The sequence below is a fragment of the Phoca vitulina genome, unplaced genomic scaffold (genome assembly GCF_004348235.1).
Source record: "Phoca vitulina isolate PV1807 unplaced genomic scaffold, GSC_HSeal_1.0 scaffold13, whole genome shotgun sequence".
Lineage (NCBI taxonomy): Eukaryota > Metazoa > Chordata > Mammalia > Carnivora > Phocidae > Phoca > Phoca vitulina.
The window spans coordinates 15,357,783-15,381,199 of record NW_022589716.1 but is presented as its reverse complement, the minus strand read 5'-3'; the positions used below and the strand labels follow the sequence as shown (position 1 = coordinate 15,381,199).

General features: G+C 45.6%; 1 protein-coding gene across 9 annotated transcripts in view; it reads right to left on the bottom strand.

Moving 5' to 3' along the window:
• PXK (PX domain containing serine/threonine kinase like) overlaps positions 1-17,690 on the bottom strand; it is a 75,209-nt gene extending 57,519 nt beyond the window's left edge. For all 9 annotated transcript variants that reach the window (XM_032411613.1, XM_032411606.1, XM_032411614.1 and 6 more), the window contains exon 1: positions 17,479-17,690. In XM_032411613.1, the coding sequence (XP_032267504.1) occupies positions 17,479-17,580 (102 nt within the window). In that variant the 5' untranslated portion in view covers positions 17,581-17,690. The remainder of the gene's footprint in view (positions 1-17,478) is intronic.
• Positions 17,691-23,417: the final 5,727 nt, after the last annotated feature.

Genomic DNA, 23,417 nt, shown 5'->3' with positions numbered 1-23,417 from the left:
ACAAGGTCAGGCCCATAGTAGAAGTGCAGCAAATACTCATTGGTGGGAATTTGTTAACTGACTGCTCTCTCCTTTGGGAAGGAGGAAGCATGTTGCTTTTCCATGTGTACCTACATCTAGGAAAAGTCAAACAGCATGCTCAAGAAAATCTCCATGGGGGTGGGGGCATGGGTGAAATAGGTGAAGGGGATTAAGATGTACAAACTTCCAGTTATGAAATAAACAGGTCACAGGGCGCTTGGGTGGCTCGGTCTGTTAAGCGTCTGCCTTCAGCTCAGGTCATGATCCCAGGGTCCTGAGATCGAGCCCTGCATCGGGCTCCCTGCTCCGCGGGGAGTCTGTTTCTCTCTCTACCTCTGCTCCTCCACCCCCCTCTCATGCTCTCAGAGTTCTATGTCAACTCTACTTAAATAATAAAAAATAATTTAAAAAAAAAGTCTCCATGGATCTTCCAAGCCCTGATTTATCATCCCTTTATAATCTCAATATTCAAACCCCTGGTATCACACAGCACAAGAGCCACGGCTCACGGGTAGTGGGCAACATTGCCCTGAAGGACAACAAGGTCTCCGAGGAAATTCTCAGTTGCAGGACTTCTGCTCAGCTCACCAGCAACCTGCCTGGCTGCTTACAATTCTTAATATTTCACCTAGAATTAATGATTACTCCTTACTCTGCTAAATATTCATTACTTGTTGTTGTTTCATTTGCAGATTTTCAGTGCTGAAATGTACCTGTGTTATATTCTCATTGCTGTGCACTCCAATAATGTGCAAAACCTGCCACCAAAGCAATGAAAGCATTAGGGTTTTAAAAGGCATTTGAAGAGGGGAGCCTGGGTGGCTCAGTCGGTTAAGTGTCTGCCTTCAGCTTGGGTCATGATCTCTAGGTCCTGGGATCAAGCCTTGCATCAGGCTCCCTGCTCCGTGGGGAGCCGGCTTCTCCCTCTCCCTCGCCCACCCACCATTTGTTTGCGCCAGCACGCTCTCTCTCTCTCAAATAAATAAATAAAATCTTCAAAAAAAAAAAAGGCATATGAAGAATCACCACTACCTTAACCTAAATTTGGGCAGGTGAGTAAAGCCAACTGAATCTAAACTGAATCATAGAACTGTGTGCTTCACCTTTATGCAAAGCAAGTTCTCCAGTTTCTACTCTGTGTTCCCAGAAGGGGCAAGGAACACATCAGAAACGTGCTTTGACGCCTGCAGTGAGGTGCCACCGCCTTACTGAGCGTGCTTCTTCCTTCTCCAGGCCTTCTGAAGTCCAAGCTCTCCTCTGCGGGACAGTCTCCTGCCCTGCTGCGGGAGCTGGTCTCCACGCCGACTTCAAAGATAGCCAGCCGATGTTTCAGCTAGGAGAAACACTGTAAAGCGGGGCTCAAAAATCCTTTCAGCCGCAGACATGACTAGAGAATGAATGTGGCATTTTAAACAGCAGTTCCTATGGCATTCTGTAGTACAAGGACCCTTAAATGACGCCAAAGCAAATTACATAATTTGCTAAGATGGGAATCCATCTTACGTCAAAGCAAAGGGGAAAAAACCCTCAAAAATCTCGGGCTCAAATAGTAATTAAAAATGAAATATGACCTCCAATAATCCTCAAATTTCTTGGGCCGATGCCCTAAAAGTGTAGAAACAGATGCAGTGAACATAACCTCCCAGAACCACTATTTAGCTGGCTGGCTAGAAAAGACAGTAAACACACAAACTCCGATCTGGTTGGAAATAATGATGTTTATGGGGACTCTGGTCTCTGAGGGTGGCCAACTCCTCAACCCTCCCGCCCTCAGCTGGTACCAACCTGAGTACCAGCTAGGAAGGAAGTGTTCCTCCTCCTGGGGCCACTTCTCTGCCTACCGCCCTGTGCTAGGGCCCCAGAGCCTTCTGGAGGCTGATGTGCTGATCAGCCACACTGTGCACCCCTCCCCCATGCCACCACAGAAAGTCCCCAGGGGGAGAGGGCCTGGCTTTCCAGTCACAGAGACCCAATTCAAAGCCCAGCTGCCACTTACTAGTTTTGTGACTTAACTCTGCTGAGCCTCTGAGCCTCAGTTAATTATCTGCAAAATCATACCTTTCCAACAGGATGGCAGTAAGTATTAGATGAGATTGTATACTTACCCAGCACCCAGCATAGAGGCCAGCTTTGGAACTTAGTTTTTTTTTCTGCTAAGAAATAGCAAATACAAGGTGTGTACGGGTGAATACACCAGGGCCCTAATCAGCAAGCACAGGAGATGGCCACAGCACTGTCAGGAGCACCAAGGGAACAACAAAAAGCAGCCATTCCCTTTGAACACAGGAAATAATTTTATCAGTCTCTGACTTCTGACAGCAAGCACCATTACTTCAGCTCCTCTTGTCCCAGCTTCTATGCCCACATTTATTTATTTACCTATTTATTTGTTTTTGAGATTTTATTTTTAAAGGGCGCCTGAGTGGCTCAGTCAGTTAAGCACCTTCCTTTGGCTCAGGTCATGATCCCAGGGTCCTAGGATCGAGCCCTGCGTCGGGCTCCCTACTCAGCTTTGAGCCTGCTTCTCCCTCTCCCTCTGCCTGGCGCTCCCCCTGCTTGTGCTCTCTATCTCTCTGTCAAAATAAATAAATAAAATCTCTAAAAAAAAAAAAATTTACTTTTAAGTAATCTCTACACCCAACGTGGGGCTCAAACCCACAACCCAAGATCAAGAGTCAATGCTCCACCAACTGAGCCAGCCAGGAACCCCTTCTATATCCACGTTTAAGGAAGCTAAGTAAAAAGCCTCACCCTAAAAAAACCCGGATATCAACAATAAGAGAATGGTTATGTTGTTTATGGTATAATCATGTAGTGGAAGAATACGCAAGCCTTTAGAATGGTGTATTAAAAGAATTTTTCATTACACAGGACAATGTGTATGCTGTAATGTCAAATATTCTAAAAGGATAAAAAACAGTGATAACATTGATAAGAAGAGGGAACTACAACAAATGTTAACAGCAGTTATCTCTGGGGTAAAATTATGTGTGGTTTAAATTCTCTTAGCTATTTTTTTCATATTTTTTAGGTTATCCTCAATGAGCATATTTTACTTTCCTAATCAGGAAAAACAATTTTTCCAAAAGTTCCTTGGTTTGCTACACATGTAATTTAAAACATTCTACTTTCAAACAAAGAATCTTGAGTGATAAGGACTGAGATGATCTGAGCTCGGATAAGAGCACAGTACATTATCAATGATAAATGCAAGCTCTCATCTTTTTTCCTTCGGCGAGGGAACTTTTAGTCATTTTATGACTCACCAGCACTTTCACTGTGCTGGAGAGATTGGAAAAACAGAAGATGAAAGTCAAACAAATTAATTCTTCTATTAGTATCCGGGGTGGTAAAATATTTGGTGGGAAAGGAGCTTGAAACTATGGGGAAGTCAAGCTAGGGAAGTCCCTAGTGGTTTCAACGGAGTAGAACTGCTCAGCATCACGAAGGATGAGGGAGGGCTGACTGCACATAAATTTACTCTGCCTCTCCTAAAAGAATCCCTGTGTCCTCCTGAGATGCTAGTTCCAATCACAACCATGTCAGTGACTCTACACACCACGCTGCCGTCGACCTCTTCAGAGCTGAAGGTAGTAACCGCTACGTTCGTGGAGCACTTAAGTCTTCTGTTCCTCAGCTTATCCCAACTCCCCACAGTGCTTGGAGGTCCATGTCACTGTATCTCTTTCACAAGAACCCCACTTCTCAGAGAGGGCAGGTGCTCTAAACAAGGGCACTCAGCTAGGAAGTCAGGAGAATGGACTCCACCCAAGGCCTGTCTGACCCAGGGCACAGCTCTTCCTACCCTCTGCGGCCTGAGGCAGGACGCTTACACATCATACACCCCTCATTTTGCTGGAGAGGTCAGCTACACAGGCAGAACCAGTCCCTCAAGTGAGGAAGAGCCCAGAGAGAGTGAGGGGCAGACTGCGGACCACGGGGACCCAGGCCTGGGTAAGAGGAGTAAGAAACAGCCGCAGAGCTCTCGACACACCTCCTGGCCCAGTCTCCTGACTCGGAGACCTCTGCGCTCAGCAAGCTGTCCCCTCCTGCACGCTCACAAACTGCGGGCTGAATGTCATCTGGCACCGCACAGAAGCTGTGTACAAGTGGGAAAGTTCTTTTCTCTTCCCAAGGTTAAATAAGCCCCCCCATGAACATGAGGCAGGTTCTGAAGCAGCAGAGGGGAACATTTTTAGATGAACGTGCCTCAAGTGGACATCAGGCTTCTGGAGTGGCACCCAGCAATGTGAATGGTGGTTAACTTCAGTTGTCCCAGAAGGGAACAGAGTCTTTGACTAGGCCGTTCTGTTTCCACACTATGCTCCTGTTAAAACTCCAACAACAGCTGCACCTCTGTCCTGTGCTTTACTCTGTCAGAAACCATGAAGGCTCTGGGTCTCAATGGTCACAAAGCCCAACTGGCTGCAGGACGGGCAGGTCCCGCTCAGCTCTTCTCACTCGGCTCAGCAGTCTGGAGAGAGTACTGACCTAAGGCTGTGACGTCCACCACAGTGGCCACTGACTGAGAGACTGAAGTTTAAGTTTTATTTAATTTTATTAAATGTAAGTAGTCTAAGTGGCTAACTGTAGCCACTGGCCAGTAGAGTTATAGGTTGTTTGCAGATATAAACATTAGATATTTATGAAAACACGAGCACACTAAACATAGTATGTTATGACTTGCTTTTCTGCCCTCACTTAAAATAAGATGAATCTCTTTCCATATTAGCAACCGCACATCTGGATATTATTGTTCATGTCTGCATCTGGGCTGTCCAGTACAGGAGGCACAAGCAGGATGGAGCCATCATGCACCTGAAACGTGCCTAGTCCCAACTGAGGTATGTTGTAATTGTAAAACGCACACCAGGTTTCAAAAACTTTGTATGACGTAAAGAACATAAAACACATTAATAGTTTTTATAGTGATTATCTACTGAAATAATATTCTGGATATATTGGGTTAGGAACAGATTATTTAAATTCATTTCACCTGTTCCTTTTTACTTTTCTAATGTGGCTACGAGAAAACTTAAAATTACATACGTGGTTTGCATTATATTTCCGTTGGACTGCATTGCTCTAAAGCCTCCACCGCATGTAATGAACTAAGTCCACCCCTCTGCAGCCAGGACAGGAGAACTGAGAAAATGGCAACCCAAATTAGTGTCTGGTTCTGTGGCTCAGGGGAGGACCCCTAACTCATCCTCGTCCAGGCCTGGGCTTCGTGGGGCCATCAAACAGGTCCACTACTCTGCAGGCCCTAATAATAGATCAGGCCGGGGATGGCTCAATGTCCACTGGCCTACAAACCATTCTGCCGCCCCCAGCCCTATGGCCTGGAGCAAGTTACTTACCCTCTCTGCACCTCATTTTCTTCCAACTGAAAAATGGAGATAATAGTGAACTCAATCCAGAGTTGCCACGAGAATCAGGTAAGAATCTAGAAGAGTTCGGGCAATTTCGTTTTTAAAGTTAAATATACGCTTACCATATGACTAAGCAATTCCATTCCTAGGTATTTGCCCAGGAGAAATGAAAGTACGTCCACACAAAGACTGGTACCCAATGCTCATAGAAGCTCTATTCACAACAGCCCCAAAGTGGAAACAACCCAAATGTCAACCAGCTAATGAATGCATAACAAACGGTGAAATACTACTGGGCAATAAAAAGAAACATGCGACAACATGAAAGAATCTCAAAGCTTTATGCTAAGTGAAAGAAGCCAGACGCAAACCATTATACCCTATAAGATGCCATTTATACATAACACTCTAGAAAAGGTGAAATGACAGTAACGGAAAGCAGACCAGCAGCGGCCAGGGATCAGAGGAAGGATACTGACTGCAAAGAGGCCTCAAGGAAGTATCTGGAGATGAAAACGTTACAGTGGTTACATGGGGGCCCGCATTTGTCCAACTTAGGAAATGAGGTAAGTAACATAGAGAACTTACCACAGGGCTGGGCCCGGCCCGTATTAAGTGCTTAAACAATGCTAGCTGTTATCATGGCAAGTGCCACTGCCTCTTCAGTATTGCCCGAACTTTCTAGAACCAAACTCAGACTCACGATCTTCCTGGGAAGACCAGGACTGTTTCTCTAATCATTTCTGGTGCCTTTGTTTCCCTCATGGCCTCTACCTAGCAGACTTCTCTGTTGCATTCTTCCCTCTCTCCAGTCCTTCTCTCTCCTGTGCCACTGACCTGATGTGGCCTTTCTTTTTTTTTTTTTTTTTTAACTTACTTGACAGAGAGATAGAGAGATCACAAGTAGGCAGAGTGGCAGGCAGAGGGAGAGAAAGAAGCAGGCTCTCTGCTGAGCAGGGAGCCCGATGCAGGACTCAATCCCAGGACCCTGGGCTCATGACCTGAGCCGAAAGCAGATACTTAACCGACTAAGCCACCCAGGCACCCCGATGTGGCCTTTCTAAGCCCACTGCTTCACTACCACTCTGGACTCTCCTTTCCCCTCCCTTCACGATTTTCACGGACCCCTACTCACCGCCAACAAATTAAGTTTCCTAAAATACCACTTCCACATGCTACATATCCGCTCAAGTCCCTCACTGCTATTCAGAAACTTGAGCCTGGCCTCTAAGGGGCCCCACAGCTGGCCCCAATCTCCCTTTCCCATCTTTTACCCCACACCAGAATCCTCCATGACAGATCCTTTTGGAATAAACAAACAAAGGCAGGGACCACATCTGTCTTGCTCCGATGTGCACCCCAAGTGCCTAGCACAGTGCCAAGAACAAGGGGCATGCTCACAGCAGTATCTGCTGAATGAACTGAAGTCTGCAAATGCAACCTAGCCTCAGAGAACATACCTAGTCATTCTTTAGTATTTTAAACTGAGATCCTTACGGTGGGTTAATAATGGTTTAGAATAGGATGAACAACTAGAGTCTCTGGAAGGATTTACGTGTTAAAGGCTACAAGGCTTCTGTTTGTATTTCTACTTTTTAAAAAATACATCAATAAAACAATTATTTAAATATTTTCTCCGGGGCGCCTGAGTGGCTCAGTCGGTTAAGCGTCTGCCTTCGGCTCGGGTCATGATCCCGGGGTCCTGGGATCGAGCCCCCACATCGGGCTCCCTGCTTAGCGGGGAGGCCTGCTTCTCCCACTCCCTCTGCCTGCCACTCCCCCTGCTTGTGCTTTCTCTCTCTCACTCACTCTCTCTTTCTCTCAAATAAAATAAATTTATAAATAAATAAATAAATAAATAAATAAATAAATTCTCCCTTTGGGATCCCTGCGTGGCTCAATTGGTTAAGCATTTGCCTTCAGCTCAGGTCATGATCCCAGGGTCCTAGGATCGAGTCCCGCATCGGGCTCCCTGCTCAGTGGGAAGCCTGCTTCTCCCTCTTCCTGCCGCTCCCCCTGCTTGTGCGCGCTCTCTCTGGCAACTAAATAAAATCTTTAAAATATATATATAAATTTTCTCCCTTTAACCCAGAACAGACTAAGAGCCTCCAAGTGCACACACAAGAAACATGGGGCCAGTCATAGAAATCAGATGAGTGTGTTCCTGGTTTATTTGGTTTATCATGGTTTTGGCCACTACGTAGCTTTTTAATTGATTTTGCTCTGAGTCATACATGGTTTCATTTACACCCATTAATGTACCATGACTAAAGATAGGCTTTATTAGGAATGCCAATGGTAAAATATGAGTTAAGTGAGAAGTTCGTGAGAAATACAAGAAGTGAGAACCATCATAAAATTGGTAATTCTGCAAATTGTCTGAAGACGCTCATTATCAGTGCCGTAAGCTGTATTCACCTTATCACAATTCTCACTGCCTCTCATATTTCAAAAAACAGTGTAATTCAGATCCCAAACATTAATATAATTTTTAATAATGTACTAATCTGAATAAAATATTTTTTTAATTCAAAATCACTTCCAGAGGGTTTTGGGTTTTTTTTACAATTCAGAAGTACTATGAAAGGAGTTTGCAAGTTCAAGCCTGGGGAGTGCTGATCTAGAAGCTGTTCTCTGAGAGGCTGTTCAGCCCAAAGCCCCAGGAAGGACCTGGGTGGCTGGAGCCACTCCCATTGCCCCTCTCGGCTCCCAGGCGGGCTGGCACTCTCAACACCTTACTTCACCCTTAGTTTATATGTCTGCCACCTCTACCGGGATATAAGCTCCCTGCTTCATTCGTCTTTTTATCTTAATACACGGCCCAGTGCCCAGCTCACAGGAGACTCCTCAGGTGCTTGCTAAGGTTCCCAACACCGTAGAGGCTGCTTTCGGATAAGGAAGAAGTTCTGTGCTTCAGAGTGAAAGGCACCCAAACCTGGTATCTGTGCCCACAGCCTGCCTACTGGTGCGTGGCACTTAGGGGAAAGGAACTCAGCATTTCTCAGGAAGCAGCGTTCTGAAGATGTCAGCTGCCCCCCAGCCCACGCCCTCACAAATGTCAGTTGGCACGGTCTACTTGTCAGGGGAAAGAACAAAGCAGAGGGCTTTCTATTTTACTTTCTCACCCCGCTGCTGGAGGTCAAATGTGCATACACCGATGTTGGTGACGAACAAAAGCTGGGATGTGAAGAGCTGAAACGGGCATTTGCCAGGGGCCCGCCTCCCTTCAGGCGTGGCCTCTGGGAGCCCATCTGCCAGTTCAGTGGCCGGCCCCAGAAGGGGACTCCGTGCTGCAGCCCCCAGGCCTGGCTGTCAAAACAGGTTCCTTCAGAGCGAAAGAGAAAAAGGCGGCAGGGGAGTTGCTCTTTGACATGTCACTGGTCTCTTTTTTGCCATTTGTTAGCAAAGCAGTCACGGCTGACAGTGAGACAAACTTTTAAATAAACAATTCTCCTTTTTCCGCTGAGCATACCTGAGTGCCCAGCAAGTACTAGTACCTAAAAAGTTACTAGTGTTCTGGCAAATACAGAGGTAATACACTACATCAAAACAGCTGATACTTACATGTTGAGCTCTGGTTAGAATGTTCCATGTGTGAGCTCGGTTAATCCTCACAGCAGCACTAACATACTCTTACCATCCACACTTTACAAAGAAACGGGCTGGAGAGATTAAACCATTTGTCCAACGTCACTAAGGTACTGTCCCTCTGTTCCTGCCTTACACTTTCACATGTGTGGGAGGGAGAGATTATTAAATAGAAAACAAAGCGGTAAGAAATAACAGGTATGGGGGCACCTGGTTGGCACAGTCGGTTAAGCATCGACTCTTGGTTTCGGCTCAGGTCATTATCTCAGGGTCATGAGATCAGGCCCTGCGTCAGGCTCCACGCTCAGCACTGGGTCTGCTTGAGATTCTCTCTCCCTCTGCCCCTCCCCTGACCCCCCGCATGTGCGCACTCTCTCTCTCTAAAATAAATAAATAAATATTAAAAAAAAAAGAAGAAGAAGAACAGGTATGTAAAATGCTTGCATGTTTGGAACCAATAAAGCTGAATGGGAATTTCAGAGGAAGGAAAAGCATATCCAGCTTCGTGGGGCGCCTGGGTGGCTCAGTCAGTTTAAGCGCCTGCCTTCAGCTCAGGTCATGATCTCCAGGTCCTGGGATCGAGCCCCACATTGGGCTCCCTGCTTAGCAGGGAGTCTGCTTTTCCCTCTGCCTGCCGCTCCCCTTGCCTGTGCTCTCTCTGTCTCTCTCGAATAAATAAAATCCTTAAAAAAAAATTTTTTTTTTTAAATAAAGAAAAGCATATGCAGCTTGGTAAAGTAGTTGTCCACAGGAAGGATTCCCTGAGTTGCAGCTCAGATAACTGTAATCATACAATAAATCCACTTACTCAACAAACATTTATTGAATGCTTACTATCTATACCCCGTACACGCTAGAGAATGAGCTAGTTTGAAATGGAATCAAAGTAATACATAGACAGGAAGGGCTGGATTTGCAGGGGGACTTCAAAGAGAAAGACATGGACAGAGGCTGAACAAGCTGCCCATCTGCCCCTTACCATTTAAGGAGTGGGAAGGGACAGAGGTGTGTCCTGCTTGCTCAGACGCTCAGCAGCCTCAGAGCTCCTGCAGTCGGGCCTGCTCACCAACGCATCCCCAGCACGCAGTGCCCGTCGGAGCTCGAGAAGCAGCATGGAGTGAAGAACGGAGGAAGGCTGTTAGAGAGTGTGGTATCTACAGGGTCACACGCAGCGACGCCTAGAGCACGGCAATGTGTCAGCCAGCCCTCCCCTGTGCTCTGGTGGGACGGTGAGAGTGGTCGTGCCCGCCAGGCTAGCGGTGTGGTGTGAGCAGGCCCGCTTCAGGCTCCATTTCCCTCTGCAGGACTGAAGTGCACCGCATCCCTGCCCACCAGTCACCTGTCACCTGGGCAAAGGGCAGGCTCTAAGGAAGACCTGCAGAACAACACTGCTTTCCCTTTTCACCTCCGAAATGGTTCCAGCATTTTATTTCTTTTATTTGATTTTATTTTATTTTTTTAGATTTTATTTATTTATTTGACAGAGAGAGAGAGATAGCAAGAGCAGGAACACAAGCAGGGGGAGTGGGTGAGGGAGAAGCAGGCCTCCTGCCGAGCAGGGAGCCCGATGTGGGACTCGATCCCAGGACCCTGGGATCATGACCTGAGCCGAAGGCAGACACTTAACGACTGAGCCACCCAGGCTCCCTGGTTCCAGCATTTTAGACCCAGGTTTGTCCCATACCAACACTCTATTCACTGCCTCCTCCCTTCACCCCAAAACAGCCTCGACTGAACTGAGGAGAAATGACCAGTTTCTGAGGAGCCACACCAAAGAAATGCGGGCAGCCTTGTTGAGATGTCATAAACAGAGAGCTGGCCAGGGCGCAAACACCCTGCTCTCCAGCACAGAGCCCTCTGCCCTCCCTCTGGGCTCCTCTAATAAGTCATCTGGGCACCTACAGCTCAATGCGCTCGGCAAGGTGCAACCCGGAGTAACTCTTTCACACCAACAAGACAGAATTCATCTATTGTTCCAAATCCACGGCTTCCTGAAAGCAGGGTTCACATGGCAGCAAGGTGAACTGTTTAGATGCATGCTTCTTCTCCAAGTTTGCAGTTTGAAAAACCTTCAGCAGTGATTCTTACCCTAAGATTCACTGCCTAAGAGCAGGCTTCAGGCCGGGGAGGTTCTGGGAGGTTATCTAAACATGTGTATGAGCATTTATGGAGAACCTGTCTCTCTGATAAGATTGTGAAAGGAGGTAAACCCAGAGAGGTAAAGAACTTGTGCTAAGAATACGTCCTGAGTTTAGCATATTGCAATGTTATAAACTTCCCAGGGTGATGGCTAAACGGTATGGGGCTTCCTTTCAGGGTAATGAAAATGTTCTAAAATTGATTATGATAAATAAATTAATCTTAAAAAGGGGGGGGGGCTGGGTGGCTCAGTCAGTTAAGCAGCCAGCTCCTGATTCAGGCTCAGGTCATGATCTCAGGGTCCTGGGATTGAGCCCCGGGTTAGGCTCTGGGCTGAGCGGGGAGTCTGCTTGAGGATTCTCTCTCCCTCTCCTGCTGCCCTTCCCCCCCTGCTCTTTCTCTCTCTCTCTCTCTCTAAAATAAATACATAAAATTTTAAAACTGATTATGGAGATAGGTACACAACTCTGTGAATATATTTATATTGACTTGTTTAGTCAATGGGTAAATTGTACAGTATGTGAATTATATATAAAGCTGTTACTAAAAAAAAAAATTTTCTAGAAGACTCCTCTTGCAATGGGTTCCCCAAACTATTATTATACTAATAGGAATACCTTCTTAACCACCAAAAAATAACTACTCAATTATTTGAAGACAACAGTAAAAATGTACTCTTGGTAAGCAGGAGAAAGTACTTGACAGTTTGATCTTCAGCTGGAAATGGACAGACTCACCCCAAATTTGGTAGTCAGCAAGATCAGCTGGAGACTAAATGGTCAATCTGCACAAACTCTTCCCCTCCAGAGGTCCACGTATTTCCCCCAGATAAAGTGCTTGTCCCTTAGTCCTTAGTCAAAATTTTCAAAGTGAAAATGAAGGGCTCTGTCATCTCCTCCGATGACAGTCATACCTTAATTTCCCCTACGATGTGCACCTTACTTGTAAAAGAAGTCACTGACAAGGATGACTTCCAATATCAGGGGAAAAACAACGGAAAAAAACTATTACTCTCTCTTCTACAACACCCGCAAGCACTCAAGCACTTCTGAGTTCTAAAACAATATTCGAGTTCAGCGCTCCTGTTTTCAGGATGCCAAAAGCTGGGACATAAAGGAGCCTCATTTCATGTGAAGCCGCTTAGAAACCTCCAGCAGCTTGAAGAGGAACCACTACCTGCCTCAGTAGAAAACAGGTTTGTTCTAGTTGGCCCAAATGAACCCACTTAGACCACCAATCAACAATCCATATTTTGAACAATCTTATTAAGATCACAAATATATGGAAGCTGTGTACACATAGGTGAATATTTACGATATTCCCCTAAGGAGCAAAACACATAAGATCTTTTCTCCTAAAATAAACTTCAGCCCCAGAATCCTATGTTTCTTCCAAGTAACTATAGCCAGCTTCTTATTTGTATTCCTACTACAAGAAATCTTCCTAGTTGGATAATCCTCAAAAGAGGTGATAAATGAGGATTAAGAACCACCAGCCCCTAGGGGCACCTGGGTGGCTCACTCGGTTGAGCATCTAATTCTTGATTTCGGCTAAAGTCATAATCTCGGGGTTGTGAGATCAGGCTCTGTGCTGGGCGTGAAGCCTGCTTAAGGTTCTCTCTCTCTCTGCCTCTACCCCTCCCCACTTGCACGCTCTCTCTCAAAAAAAAAATCACCAGCCCCTAAATCAGTCTGCAAAAAAATTGACTTCAATAGGTACAGTTTACTTACAATCTCTAAATTAACTAATTACCATTATCTAAAACGTTCCAACTCAGACTTTTGTAACTGCATCCATTACAGGTTTCAAAAACAAGTGGGGAAAAATACGTAAGTAGAAGACAAGTGGTAAGATTTCAAGAAAACTTGGGGTGCTAGGTGGCTCAGTTGGTTAAGCATCTGCCTTCGGCTGAGGTCCTGATCCCAGGGTCCTGGGATCAAGCCCCGCTTCGGGCTCCCTGATCAGTGGGGAGCCTACTTCTCCCTCTGTGTGTGCTCTCTCATCTCTCTCTCAAATAAATAAAATCTTTAAAAAAAGCAGATTTCAAGAAAACTTATTATCTTATTATAAAATGAGGAACTATCATTTGGTCTGCATTTGCCTATGCAAATATCTTCAAGGAATTTTTTAAAGTAGTCAGTATAACTTGGAATTCTAAAGAAACTTCCAAATAGCATCGCAAAAGGAAGCCCAGATAGATCCTGATATTGAGCACTGGGTTGCCTAAAATGTCAGGCTCTGAAGGCAATGAGGTCTGCTAATTTGACATCACATTTCAATAGGTATTCTGATGATATATGAATAGAGTTTAAAAGACTATATAAAAAAGGCCACTAATTAAAAAGCTGAGGCTCGGGCGCCTGGGTGGCTCAGTCGTTAAGCATCTGCCTTCGGCTCAGGTCATGATCCCAGGGTCTTGGGATCGAGTCCCACATCGGGCTCCCTGCTCGGCAGGAAGCCTGCTTCTCCCTCTCCCACTCCCCCTGCTTGTGTTCCTGCTCTCGCTATCTCTCACTCTGTCAAATAAGTAAATAAAATCTTAAAAAAAAATAAAATAAAAAGCTGAGGCTCAATAATCCAAGCCACAAAGGAATTTCAAAACCACCTGTGTTATGACAGGTAAAGACTCTGACTTGTCAACACCTTGGGAAATGGAAGACCTCAGAATCCCATAGAACAAAAGCTCAATGAAAGCAGGCGCTATCTAGCAGACCACCAGATCTCCAGCATGTGTCTTGCACACAGTAGGTACACAACACATTTTTCTCGAATTAATGAGTACTGTTGAATAAATAAACTGTGCAGGAATACAGTTTCCAAAAATCAAAGGTCAAAGAGAGACCCATTTTCAGTAAAGGTCTCAACATGTAATATTATCTTTCCCAGATTTAAAAAATGTTGTTATGCCTCAAATATCACTAAAATTATCTTTTGTTTCTCAAGAACAAAATGCACCAAATGCAGAGTAAATGGGCCTTGATTCAGATGAACCTCACAGGAGAGTATTTTAAAAGGAGAAAACCGAGATGAAGTGTTAGCACACTACAGCACGTTGACCAGCAAAAATCTGATACGCATATTTGGTAACAACCCTCTCCCAAACTGTCGGTTTCCTCTGGTTTCTATTTCAGCTAGGTAAGCATCTTTTCAGTCTATCGATTTTTAGAAGTTTTCCCTTTCACATCGCCAAGAACGTCCATATTTCCCTTGTTTTCTCTTCGTCCCCCCAAACTTTCCCACAATTCACCTGTACGGCTTTTTATTCAAATTCCTTTTGTTTGGCAAATCCTTCCCTTTCCTCCCACCCCAGGCTGAAAGCATCCTCCCTAACTATGGTCCCTTCTGATTTTATGGAAGTTTCACTTCCTTGCAGCAGAGGCCTGGTGTATTTCCTGAAGCCAAATTCATTGTGCTCCATAAAAGTGAAAATAAAATCATTCAGACCACAGTCAGGAACAGAATCATCTACCAATCTGTGCCCTCTCTGCCAGTTTCTCATCTAAATAAGCCTTTCTGGTGGTGACCTTGTGTTCCCTTCATCCTGGCATCTGTATTTTCCAACCCACAGAATTTCCCCCCCTCCAAGTCCCTAAATTTTAAATCCTATGTAACCTAAAATTTTCTGCTGTAAATTCTGTTTCCCAAAGATAAACAACCTTGATAAAGGGAAGGAACTCTGGATAGAAATTAGCTATTTTCGATAATCGCACTTTACCCTGTTTAACGCTTTGGATGTTATTTCACCAGGGAGTGAATAGATGGAAGAAGAAAGAAATGCCCTTTACGAATACTTCATAAAGACTAGTTCATTTGATCTTTGTAACAACCTTGGAAGGCAGGCAGAACAGGCTTTTATTACCCTCTTTACAACATAAAACTACACATTAAAAAGTTAACCTCTTTGTGACTTGCCCAACCAACGTCACAGACTAGCAACTGTCTGCCCAAAACTATATTAACGTCTTGCCTCTTCCAACTCAAAGGCTGTCTACTATATACTCTCTCTGTATGTTTCTATCCTACAGCCAAGGAGCTCAGTATTTCAGAGGGAGGACTGCCCTCTGACTTTTGGGACACCATTTCCCTTCAGCTAACAAGTAGAAAAGCCACCTTCAGTTTTCCCAATAGAAAACAATGCTCTTTTCTTCCATTTGCCACCATTAACAACTACTTCTTTCCAAAATAATTTCCAACAGTTCCTGTTTTAAAGGGACTTACTCATAAGGGGCTAATAATCCAGAAAGTCTGCATCAGCATATGATTTTCTCAATAAAGTTCAGGGCTGATGCAACATTTCCCAGTCTCCAATTCTACAGCTAAAATGACAAGAACATAGAACAGTCAAAAATTGCGCAAGACAATGCTACAGTGTTTTTTACTCATTCACATCTGCCTCTATGGGTCTCCTGTGAGTCACTGTCTTTTGTGATCAGTCATCATTATAGGGACTCCCATTCTCTACTCTAAATTATGTTATTTCTTAAAGAAAAGCTCTGCAGTAAAAATGGAATCCTATTACATCTTTCACTACCTTGCTGAAGCGCTGACCCCCTTAACTTAGCACCTCAGATGCCATGCTGTTCCAATTCTCACCACTACTGTTTTACACAAAAAAGAGGCAAAGTAAGGTTGCAATTTATTTGTTTATTCATTCAACAAACACATATGAAATCCTATCAGACACTAGGGACTGGGACCCAAAATTAAGCACCTGTCCTCCTCTCATAACCTGGGGGAGAGGAAAACTAAAGAAATAATTTCAGAATAAACTGATCTAGGTTAAGGTGGAAGTGAGCATGGACTTGGGGCAGTGGCCATCATGGAATGCTTCCTTCATAAACTGATCTAGGTTAGGACATGGGGCAGTGGCCATCATGGAATGCTTCCTGGAAGAAGTGATCTGTGAGCATTTATAAGCATCTCTCTACTTTCAGCAAAAAATAAACCTAAAAGACTCAACCCCTCTCCCCAAAAATTTGCCAAAAGTCAAGTCAAAAATCTAGTTTAATAGCAGAATTTATTCTTGAACACCTGCCCTAAATTTCAACCTTTAACCCATACTCCCATAGGTATACATTACAGAGGGTAAAGATTCTGTCCAACACAGTGCCTTCTCCCAAGTCTGTAAAACAGGATTAAAGATAAACGAAAAAATAAAATACATTTTAAAAAAATATAATCATTTTCCTAACTGGAAATGAACACTTTGAACAATCCAAACCCTACAAAGCACGGCTGTCGGAAGAGGAAACTGAGGTTTAAAAAGTCCCACTTTAATACAACAGAATAAAAGATCTCTTTGAAGTCACCAGAACAGCTTGAACAAAAAGAGAAACAGAAGGCTATTGTGGGGCTTTAGCCTCCAGATGATGAACCCTAAACACACTGCAATGGTAAACAAACAAGCCTCTGAGCCGAAATCTGATTTGGTGACCTGACAAAACATTACAATTTAAGGAATCTCTCTCTCCCCATTCATTATTTCCCAAAGTCCCCCTGGCTGGCAGCTCCTGTTTTTCTGCTGGTTCCTAGGTTTATTGCTTGTAAATTACAATGCACAGTGTGCTTTTCAAAAAAAAAAAAGGTACAAGCAAATGAAAACAATCCTGGTTTTAAAGACCCATAAAAGACAGTATAGGTAACAGAAATGAATTCTGCCTGTGTTTACTATGAGGACCTATTACTCTTTTATGCTACTCCAGTGGATTTTAAACTCAAATGAATGCTACCACTGCCCACTAAAGAACAGGTTAGAGGAGGGAAGGAGCACACTCACACACCTGCCTCAGCAGGACCCCAGACTGCCTCCCTCACCATTTCCCTGCGCCTAGGCCAAGCAGCTGCCCAGCAACTGGGGCTGCAGACCCCAGCCGCTTACACTCTGCCATCCCAACAAGTAGGCTCTAAAGTCATACTTCCATTTGGCCCGGCACATCCACATCGCCGCCACTCAGATCCCCAGCTGAAGGGAGTAAAACTCAGCGGCCCCAAAGAGAAGGCTGGCGGCGGGCAGAAGTGGAGGAGAGGGTCCCAAGTGCTCCCTTTACTCCGCCTGGCCAAGGTGGGCCCGGGAATCCAACACCTCCTACAACTCGGAGCGGCACCGCCGAGCCCCTCCTCCAGCTTGGCCCACGGGGCTGCGATCCCCACCCCCGGCCCTTGCAGACCTGAGTTCACCTGGGCCCCGGGGCCCCTGTCCCAGAGCCACCGCCACGGCACTACCCTCCCGGCCTGGGCCGCCGACCCCCGGCCCCGCTCCCCGCCCCGGCGGCCCTGCCCGGCCAGCGCCGGGCCGCCCGAAGCCCTCTCGCGGCCCGGGGCCGCCCCGCGCCGCCCGCCCAACCGGCGGGCCGCGCACCGTGTGGGACTGCAGGCTCTGGCTCGCCTCGATGGCTGCTGTCAGCGGCACCGTGTCGTCCAGCAGCACCTTGCCGGCCGGCGGCTTCTCCATGAAGGCCATCCCCGAACGCCCGTCCGCCACCGCCTCGACACCAGGGGCAGGAACCAGGGGCGCCGACTCCCGCCGCCGCCCGGCTCCGCCGCCGCCACCGCCGCCGCCGCCGCTGTCAACACGCGCCGCCCCACACGCCGCCGCCACCCGCCGCGCCCGCAGGGTCCTAGCGCCGGCTTCCCCGCCGCCGTCGCTGTCAACACTGGCCGCCCTTCCCGCTGCCGCCTCCCGCGGGGTCCTAGCGCCACACTGCCGCGTTCGCCGCTGCCCCAGACCCGCGTTTCCAAGCTCCTCGCAGCCGCCCGCAGGCCCGGTACCCTCAGCATCCAGCCTCAGACCCGGAACACTGCACCCTAAGCCACCACGTCCAGAGAGCCTCAGATCCGAAGACATGGCGTCCTGAGCCCTGCGATCCAGGAACCCTCAGGCCTAAAGATTTCCAAACCAAGCCTTGCAATGTTGGGCTTTTCACTTTCGGCCGGGACTGCCAGACTTGAGACTTTCACAGCTGGACCTTTCCCACCCAGGCCTCCCGGGCCCAAGGACCCTAAGACCCAGAAAAGGGACCTTCAAGATGAGACCCTCAGTCCGACCCCTGCAGACCCAGAAACTTTCTAAAACCAGCCCGTAAGATTCAGGTTTTACTGAACCCTTGATCCTGGCTTTTCAGAACCAAGAATCTAAGAGCTGGGTCCTCAGAATTGAACCCCACAGCTGGAGCCTTTGGACTCCAGGACCCTCAGACCCAAGCTCTTGGAACTGGGGATCCTAAAAACTGGGCCTCAGTCCAGGACTCCAACCTCCACCCTTGGCCCCAGCCACAAGGCCTTGTCAAAAAGAAAACCACTGGGGCGCCTGTGTGGCTCAGTCCTTAAGCGACTGCCTTCGGCTCAGGTCCTGATGCCGGATCGAGCCCGGCATCGGGCTCCCTGCTCCGTGGGAAGCCTGCTTCTCCCTCTCCCACTCCCCCTGCTTGTGTTCCCTCTCTCGCTGTGTCTCTCTCTGTCAAATAAATAAAATCTTTAAAAAATAAAATAAATTAAAAAAAAAAAAAAGAAAATCATAGACCCAAAATGGAGTCACTTATCCTATGTTACATCGCCAAACCAGGGCTTACAACGAACCTAACTGTGGTTTCAACCTCCCCCAGAAATGTAGTTTTAACCGTCAGTCAGGAATATTCAGTGAGGTAATCTGACACGCAGACTATCCATCCCCCCTCCCCCGCCAAAGGAAGATGAGGTAATTTGCATGGTAAAACCCCCTGCTCTTTCCCCTAAGGGAAAGTGACCTTGCCTGAAATAATCCTTTCTTTTGCTAATAACTTCCTTGCGCCACCCTCCTTCCTATAAAAACCTCCCTTTTTGTACAGCTCCTTAGAGCTCCTTTCTACTTGCTAGATGGGTTGCTGCCTGAATTACGAATCACTTAATAATGCCTATTAGATCTTCAAATTTACTTGGCTGAATTCTTTTAACAGCCTTCACCCCGAGAACCCTCAACTAAGATCCTGCAGACTTGGGGTCTTCAGTCCCACTGTACTGGCTCCAAGAACCTCAAACCCAGAGGTTTGAGATAACTTCCCAGCTCCACATTTGCCCCGTCTTTCTGAAACCAAGGTCAAAATTCTGGCACTCCCCCTGCCACCCAGTCCTCTCCACCCCACCACACCCCTGCAATCCCACCCACACTGCTCTTTCCAAGGGCTGCATCCCAAGACAGTGGAGTTAGACTTTGAATCAGATGACCAGGATCTCTGGGGCTCTGGTATTTACCAGCTGTATGACCTTGAATAAGTTACCCAACCTCTCTGAGCCCCAGCTCCCTATCTGCAAAATGGAGATACTACTACCTGTTTGGAAAGGTTAGGATGTGGAATGCAGTAGGACAGGAAGGGGCTTGGTATATTTTTGCTCAACAATATTAGTTAACTTCCTTCCCCTACAATTCACAGAATGGAGAGTTTCTAACTCTTAAATTTGTCTCCCCTAAATTTCTACACATTTCAGACAAGAGAGTAAAGTTTCTTGGGAACAACACCCGGCCCCCCCCCTCCCCACGCCACCACCACTATTCGACATGACGCAAAGGCCTAGACAGTATCTAAAGAATACCCTCTCTAGGGGTACTTGGGTGGCTCAGTCGTTAAGCGTCTGCCTTCGGCTCAGGTCATGATCCCGGGGTCCTGGGATTGAGCCCCGCATCAGGCTCCCTGCTCCGTGGGAAGCCTGCTTCTCCCTCTCCCACTCCCCGTGCTTGTGTTCCTTCTCTGTCAAATAAATAAAAAATAAAATCTTTTTTTTTTTTTAAGATTTTATTTATTTATTTGACAGAGAGAGAGAGAGCGACAGCAGGAACACAAGCAGGGGGAGTGGAAGAGGGAGAAGCAGGCTTCCCGCCGAGCAGGGAGCCCGATGCGGGGCTCGATCCCAAGACCCCGGGATCATGACCTGAGCTGAAGGCAGACGCTTAACGACTGAGCCACCCAGGTGCCCCAATAAAATCTTTAAAAAAAAAAAAAGAATACCCTCTCCAAATCTTGAGTTTATAGCAATTGTTGGGCGAGTAGCCACGACAGACTGACAGGTGAAAAAGGAAACAAGGAACTTCATGATTCAGTCTTATAATCAGAATTCTTCCTGCATTCCATTTTTTGTCTCCACATGTTTAAAAGCAGCAGTCTATTAAAATGCAACCATATATCATTTAGGGATGATTCAACTTCTTACTTCCTTTTTTATTTTTATTTTTTATTTTCATTTTTTTGAGGGGGAGGGGCAGGAACAGAGGGAGAAGAAGAGAGAGAATCTTAAGCAGGCTCCACGCCCAGCACAAAGCCTGCAATGGGGCCCAGTCTAACAAACCTGAGATCGTGACCTGAGCCAAAATCAAGAGTCAGATGCACAACCAACCGAGCCACCCAGGGCTTTTTACTTCCATTTCTTTAAAGTAAATGGATTATTTCATTGCCAGAATCACAGAAACCAAAATTCTGCTTTAATCATTATTCCTGTCATGATGTGGATTGACCAAGATAAGGCTCTTCTCAAATACTGCTGCTGGTGGGAGTATAAATTGGTCCACCTTTCTGAAAGGCATTTATTCATTCAACAATAATTTACAGAGTACTTACCATGTAATAGGTACTTTACCTGGTGCTAGGAGCTGAGATTTGACAATACACATCAAGGGCTTTGAAAATGTTCTCACCCATCATCAAGGGTGATCCTTATCAAAGGATATTTAACGATGTTGAGAAATGCTCTTGATGTAATAGTGAGTGAAAAAAAAGCAATATGTGCATTTGTATGATCCCAAGTTTTAAAAATGTTTATACAGAAAAACAAGGGAAAACACCAAAATATTAATTGAGGGTCTCTAGGAAGGACTGCCTTCCATTTTTATGCTTTTCTGTATTTTCCAAAATGTCTCTAATGAAGATATTTTACTTGTATGATTATGAAAAAATAACATGCAATCGAGTGCAAAGTTTGTAAAATAACAACCTTATCTAAGTTTTCCTCACTGGGGAAAAGAAACTGAAAGCAAGAAATCAGATATATGATGGAATGAAGCCAGAGACTAACTCTCAATCAGACTTTCCCTCTCTCTGGAAATTCTTGCCTGAAGTAAGCCCCTCAGAATAAATGCTACGGTGAGCCTTATAATTTCATTTTCTTTTTTTTTTTTAAGATTTTATTTATTTATTTATTTGGCAGAGAGAGACACAGTGAGAGAGGGAACACAAGCGGGGGGAGTGTGAGAGGGAGAAGCAGGCTTCCCGCAGAGCAGGGAGCCCAATTCGGGGCTCGATCCCAAGACCCTGGGATTTGCTATCATGTCACAGAGGAATTTTGCCCAGGGTTTCTAAGAAGGTCATATACAGCTAAAAGCCACCCTAGAAATTGATTGTGGCCTAGAAATTGACTGTTAGTGGGGCCTCCTATTAATCCTGTTCTATTTATGTAGTGTCAACATCATTCTTGGGTTCTTTTAGGATTTTGAACTTAAATGGTTTCTTGGAGTTGATTTTACTTCAACCCAACATTTCTCTGAAGATGTTGAGAATTCTTATCTCTGCTGTGTTTGTAATCCAAATGAAGGCAAGCCAAGAACAAAGAAAGTGAAACATCTGGGACCCCGCAGATACTGAAGTGCAACCCAAGAGTAACTTCACAGCACTCCCAGTCTGCTCAGATAGAGCCAGTTAATAAATTATGCCAACGCATGAGGCATTCAGAGGGGCACAGCTGCTCAGAGTGACAGTCAACCCTTGCTAGAGTTATGTTTTAATATAAAAACTTAATAGATATAATTTAATAGCAATTTTCTTTGGGAGTAAATTGGTCTCTGAATCATACTCAAAGAAAATAAAAGAAAAATGACTAATAATTCAGCACCAAATGAAGACCTGTGGTTACCTAAGAGGTACCAGTGTGCATTTAGCAATTTCTTCTTTTTCTAGATGAATACGCAAGTCAGGTCCCCCAAATGAATGGAGGCTGTGGTGAGGCTTTCTTCCTGCCGCTACTCAAGATTTGCGCTCAGAATAAGAAATGAGCGGCATCTCACCAGTATGGAAATGTTTCTAATAGAATATAAAAATCTGTTAAGCAATTTTCCAGTACATTAGGCTGAAATTGCTTAAGATGGGTCTATCTTTCTGTAGCAATCAAACATGACATAAATTGCAGTCTTAGAATGCCCCTATGTGGAAAGTGCTAGTACAATTTGGCCTGCTATTTTAGTCAGTACTTTTGTACTCACTTCCACCTGTGACCTAGTATAATCAAGGCCTCCTCTCAACTATCCCGGAGAGAAGTTCCTAATTTGAGGGTCACCCCTGCTTTCATCAGAAGAGCCACATTCTTTTTGGCATCTCCTACAGGGTTGAAAACAACCATCAGCCAGTTTCCCTTAGAGCCAGCTTTCACAAAGCAAGAGTGGCTGGAGCATCTCTGAGTAAAAGAAGTCATCACTGACAGAGAAGTATCCCTTCTTGCCTACTTCTCTAGTCCAACCTTTTATTGATTTACGGAGATCAAAGAAGACCATGGCACTCAGGGACCATTTAAAAAATGAAAATGCTCATATTGAGAAGCTACTTTTGAATTACACAGTATCAGTGACCAGCCAGGCCTGGCATCCCCCTGTCCCCACCATACTTGGCCTACACATAACTTTTCACCTTTAGAATAACCCTTTTGGTAATTCTGCTCTAAAGACAAGTAATCACTGAGAAAAAGGGTAGGTGATGGTTACCTACATCAACTAATAATATATAGGAAAATGCTGCAACTGTAGCAGGAAGTAAGATCTAGCACATTCTGAATATAAAGAAAATTCTATAAAATGGTGGTTCTGAATACTTTAATGCCACATAACGGGATACTATTACAGAAACTGACAGTGCTCCAGTAATGGGAACATTGTAAGACCCCCAGGGAGATGGAGAAAAGAAATACTTTGGAGCCAGGCAGGTCCCCATTTGCATCCCAGCTTTACAGCCTTGGGCAAGTCACACAGCATCAGTCTATTTCCTTGCCTATAAAATGGGACATTAACTTTAATTCACAACGTTCTCAAAGATTGGAGTTAATGTAGAAAACTGGCTCATTGGGGCGCCTGGCTGGCTCAGTTGGTGGAGCATGTGACTCTCGATCTTGGGATTATAAGTTTGAGCCCCACATTGGGTGTAGAGAGTACTTAAAAATAAAATCTTAGGATCGCTGGGGTGGCTCAGTCATGAGGACCCATGAGGGTCCTGGGATCCAGCCCTGCATGGGGCTCTCTGCTCAGTGGGAAGCCTGCTTCTCCCTCTTCCTGCTGCTCTGCCTACTTGTGCT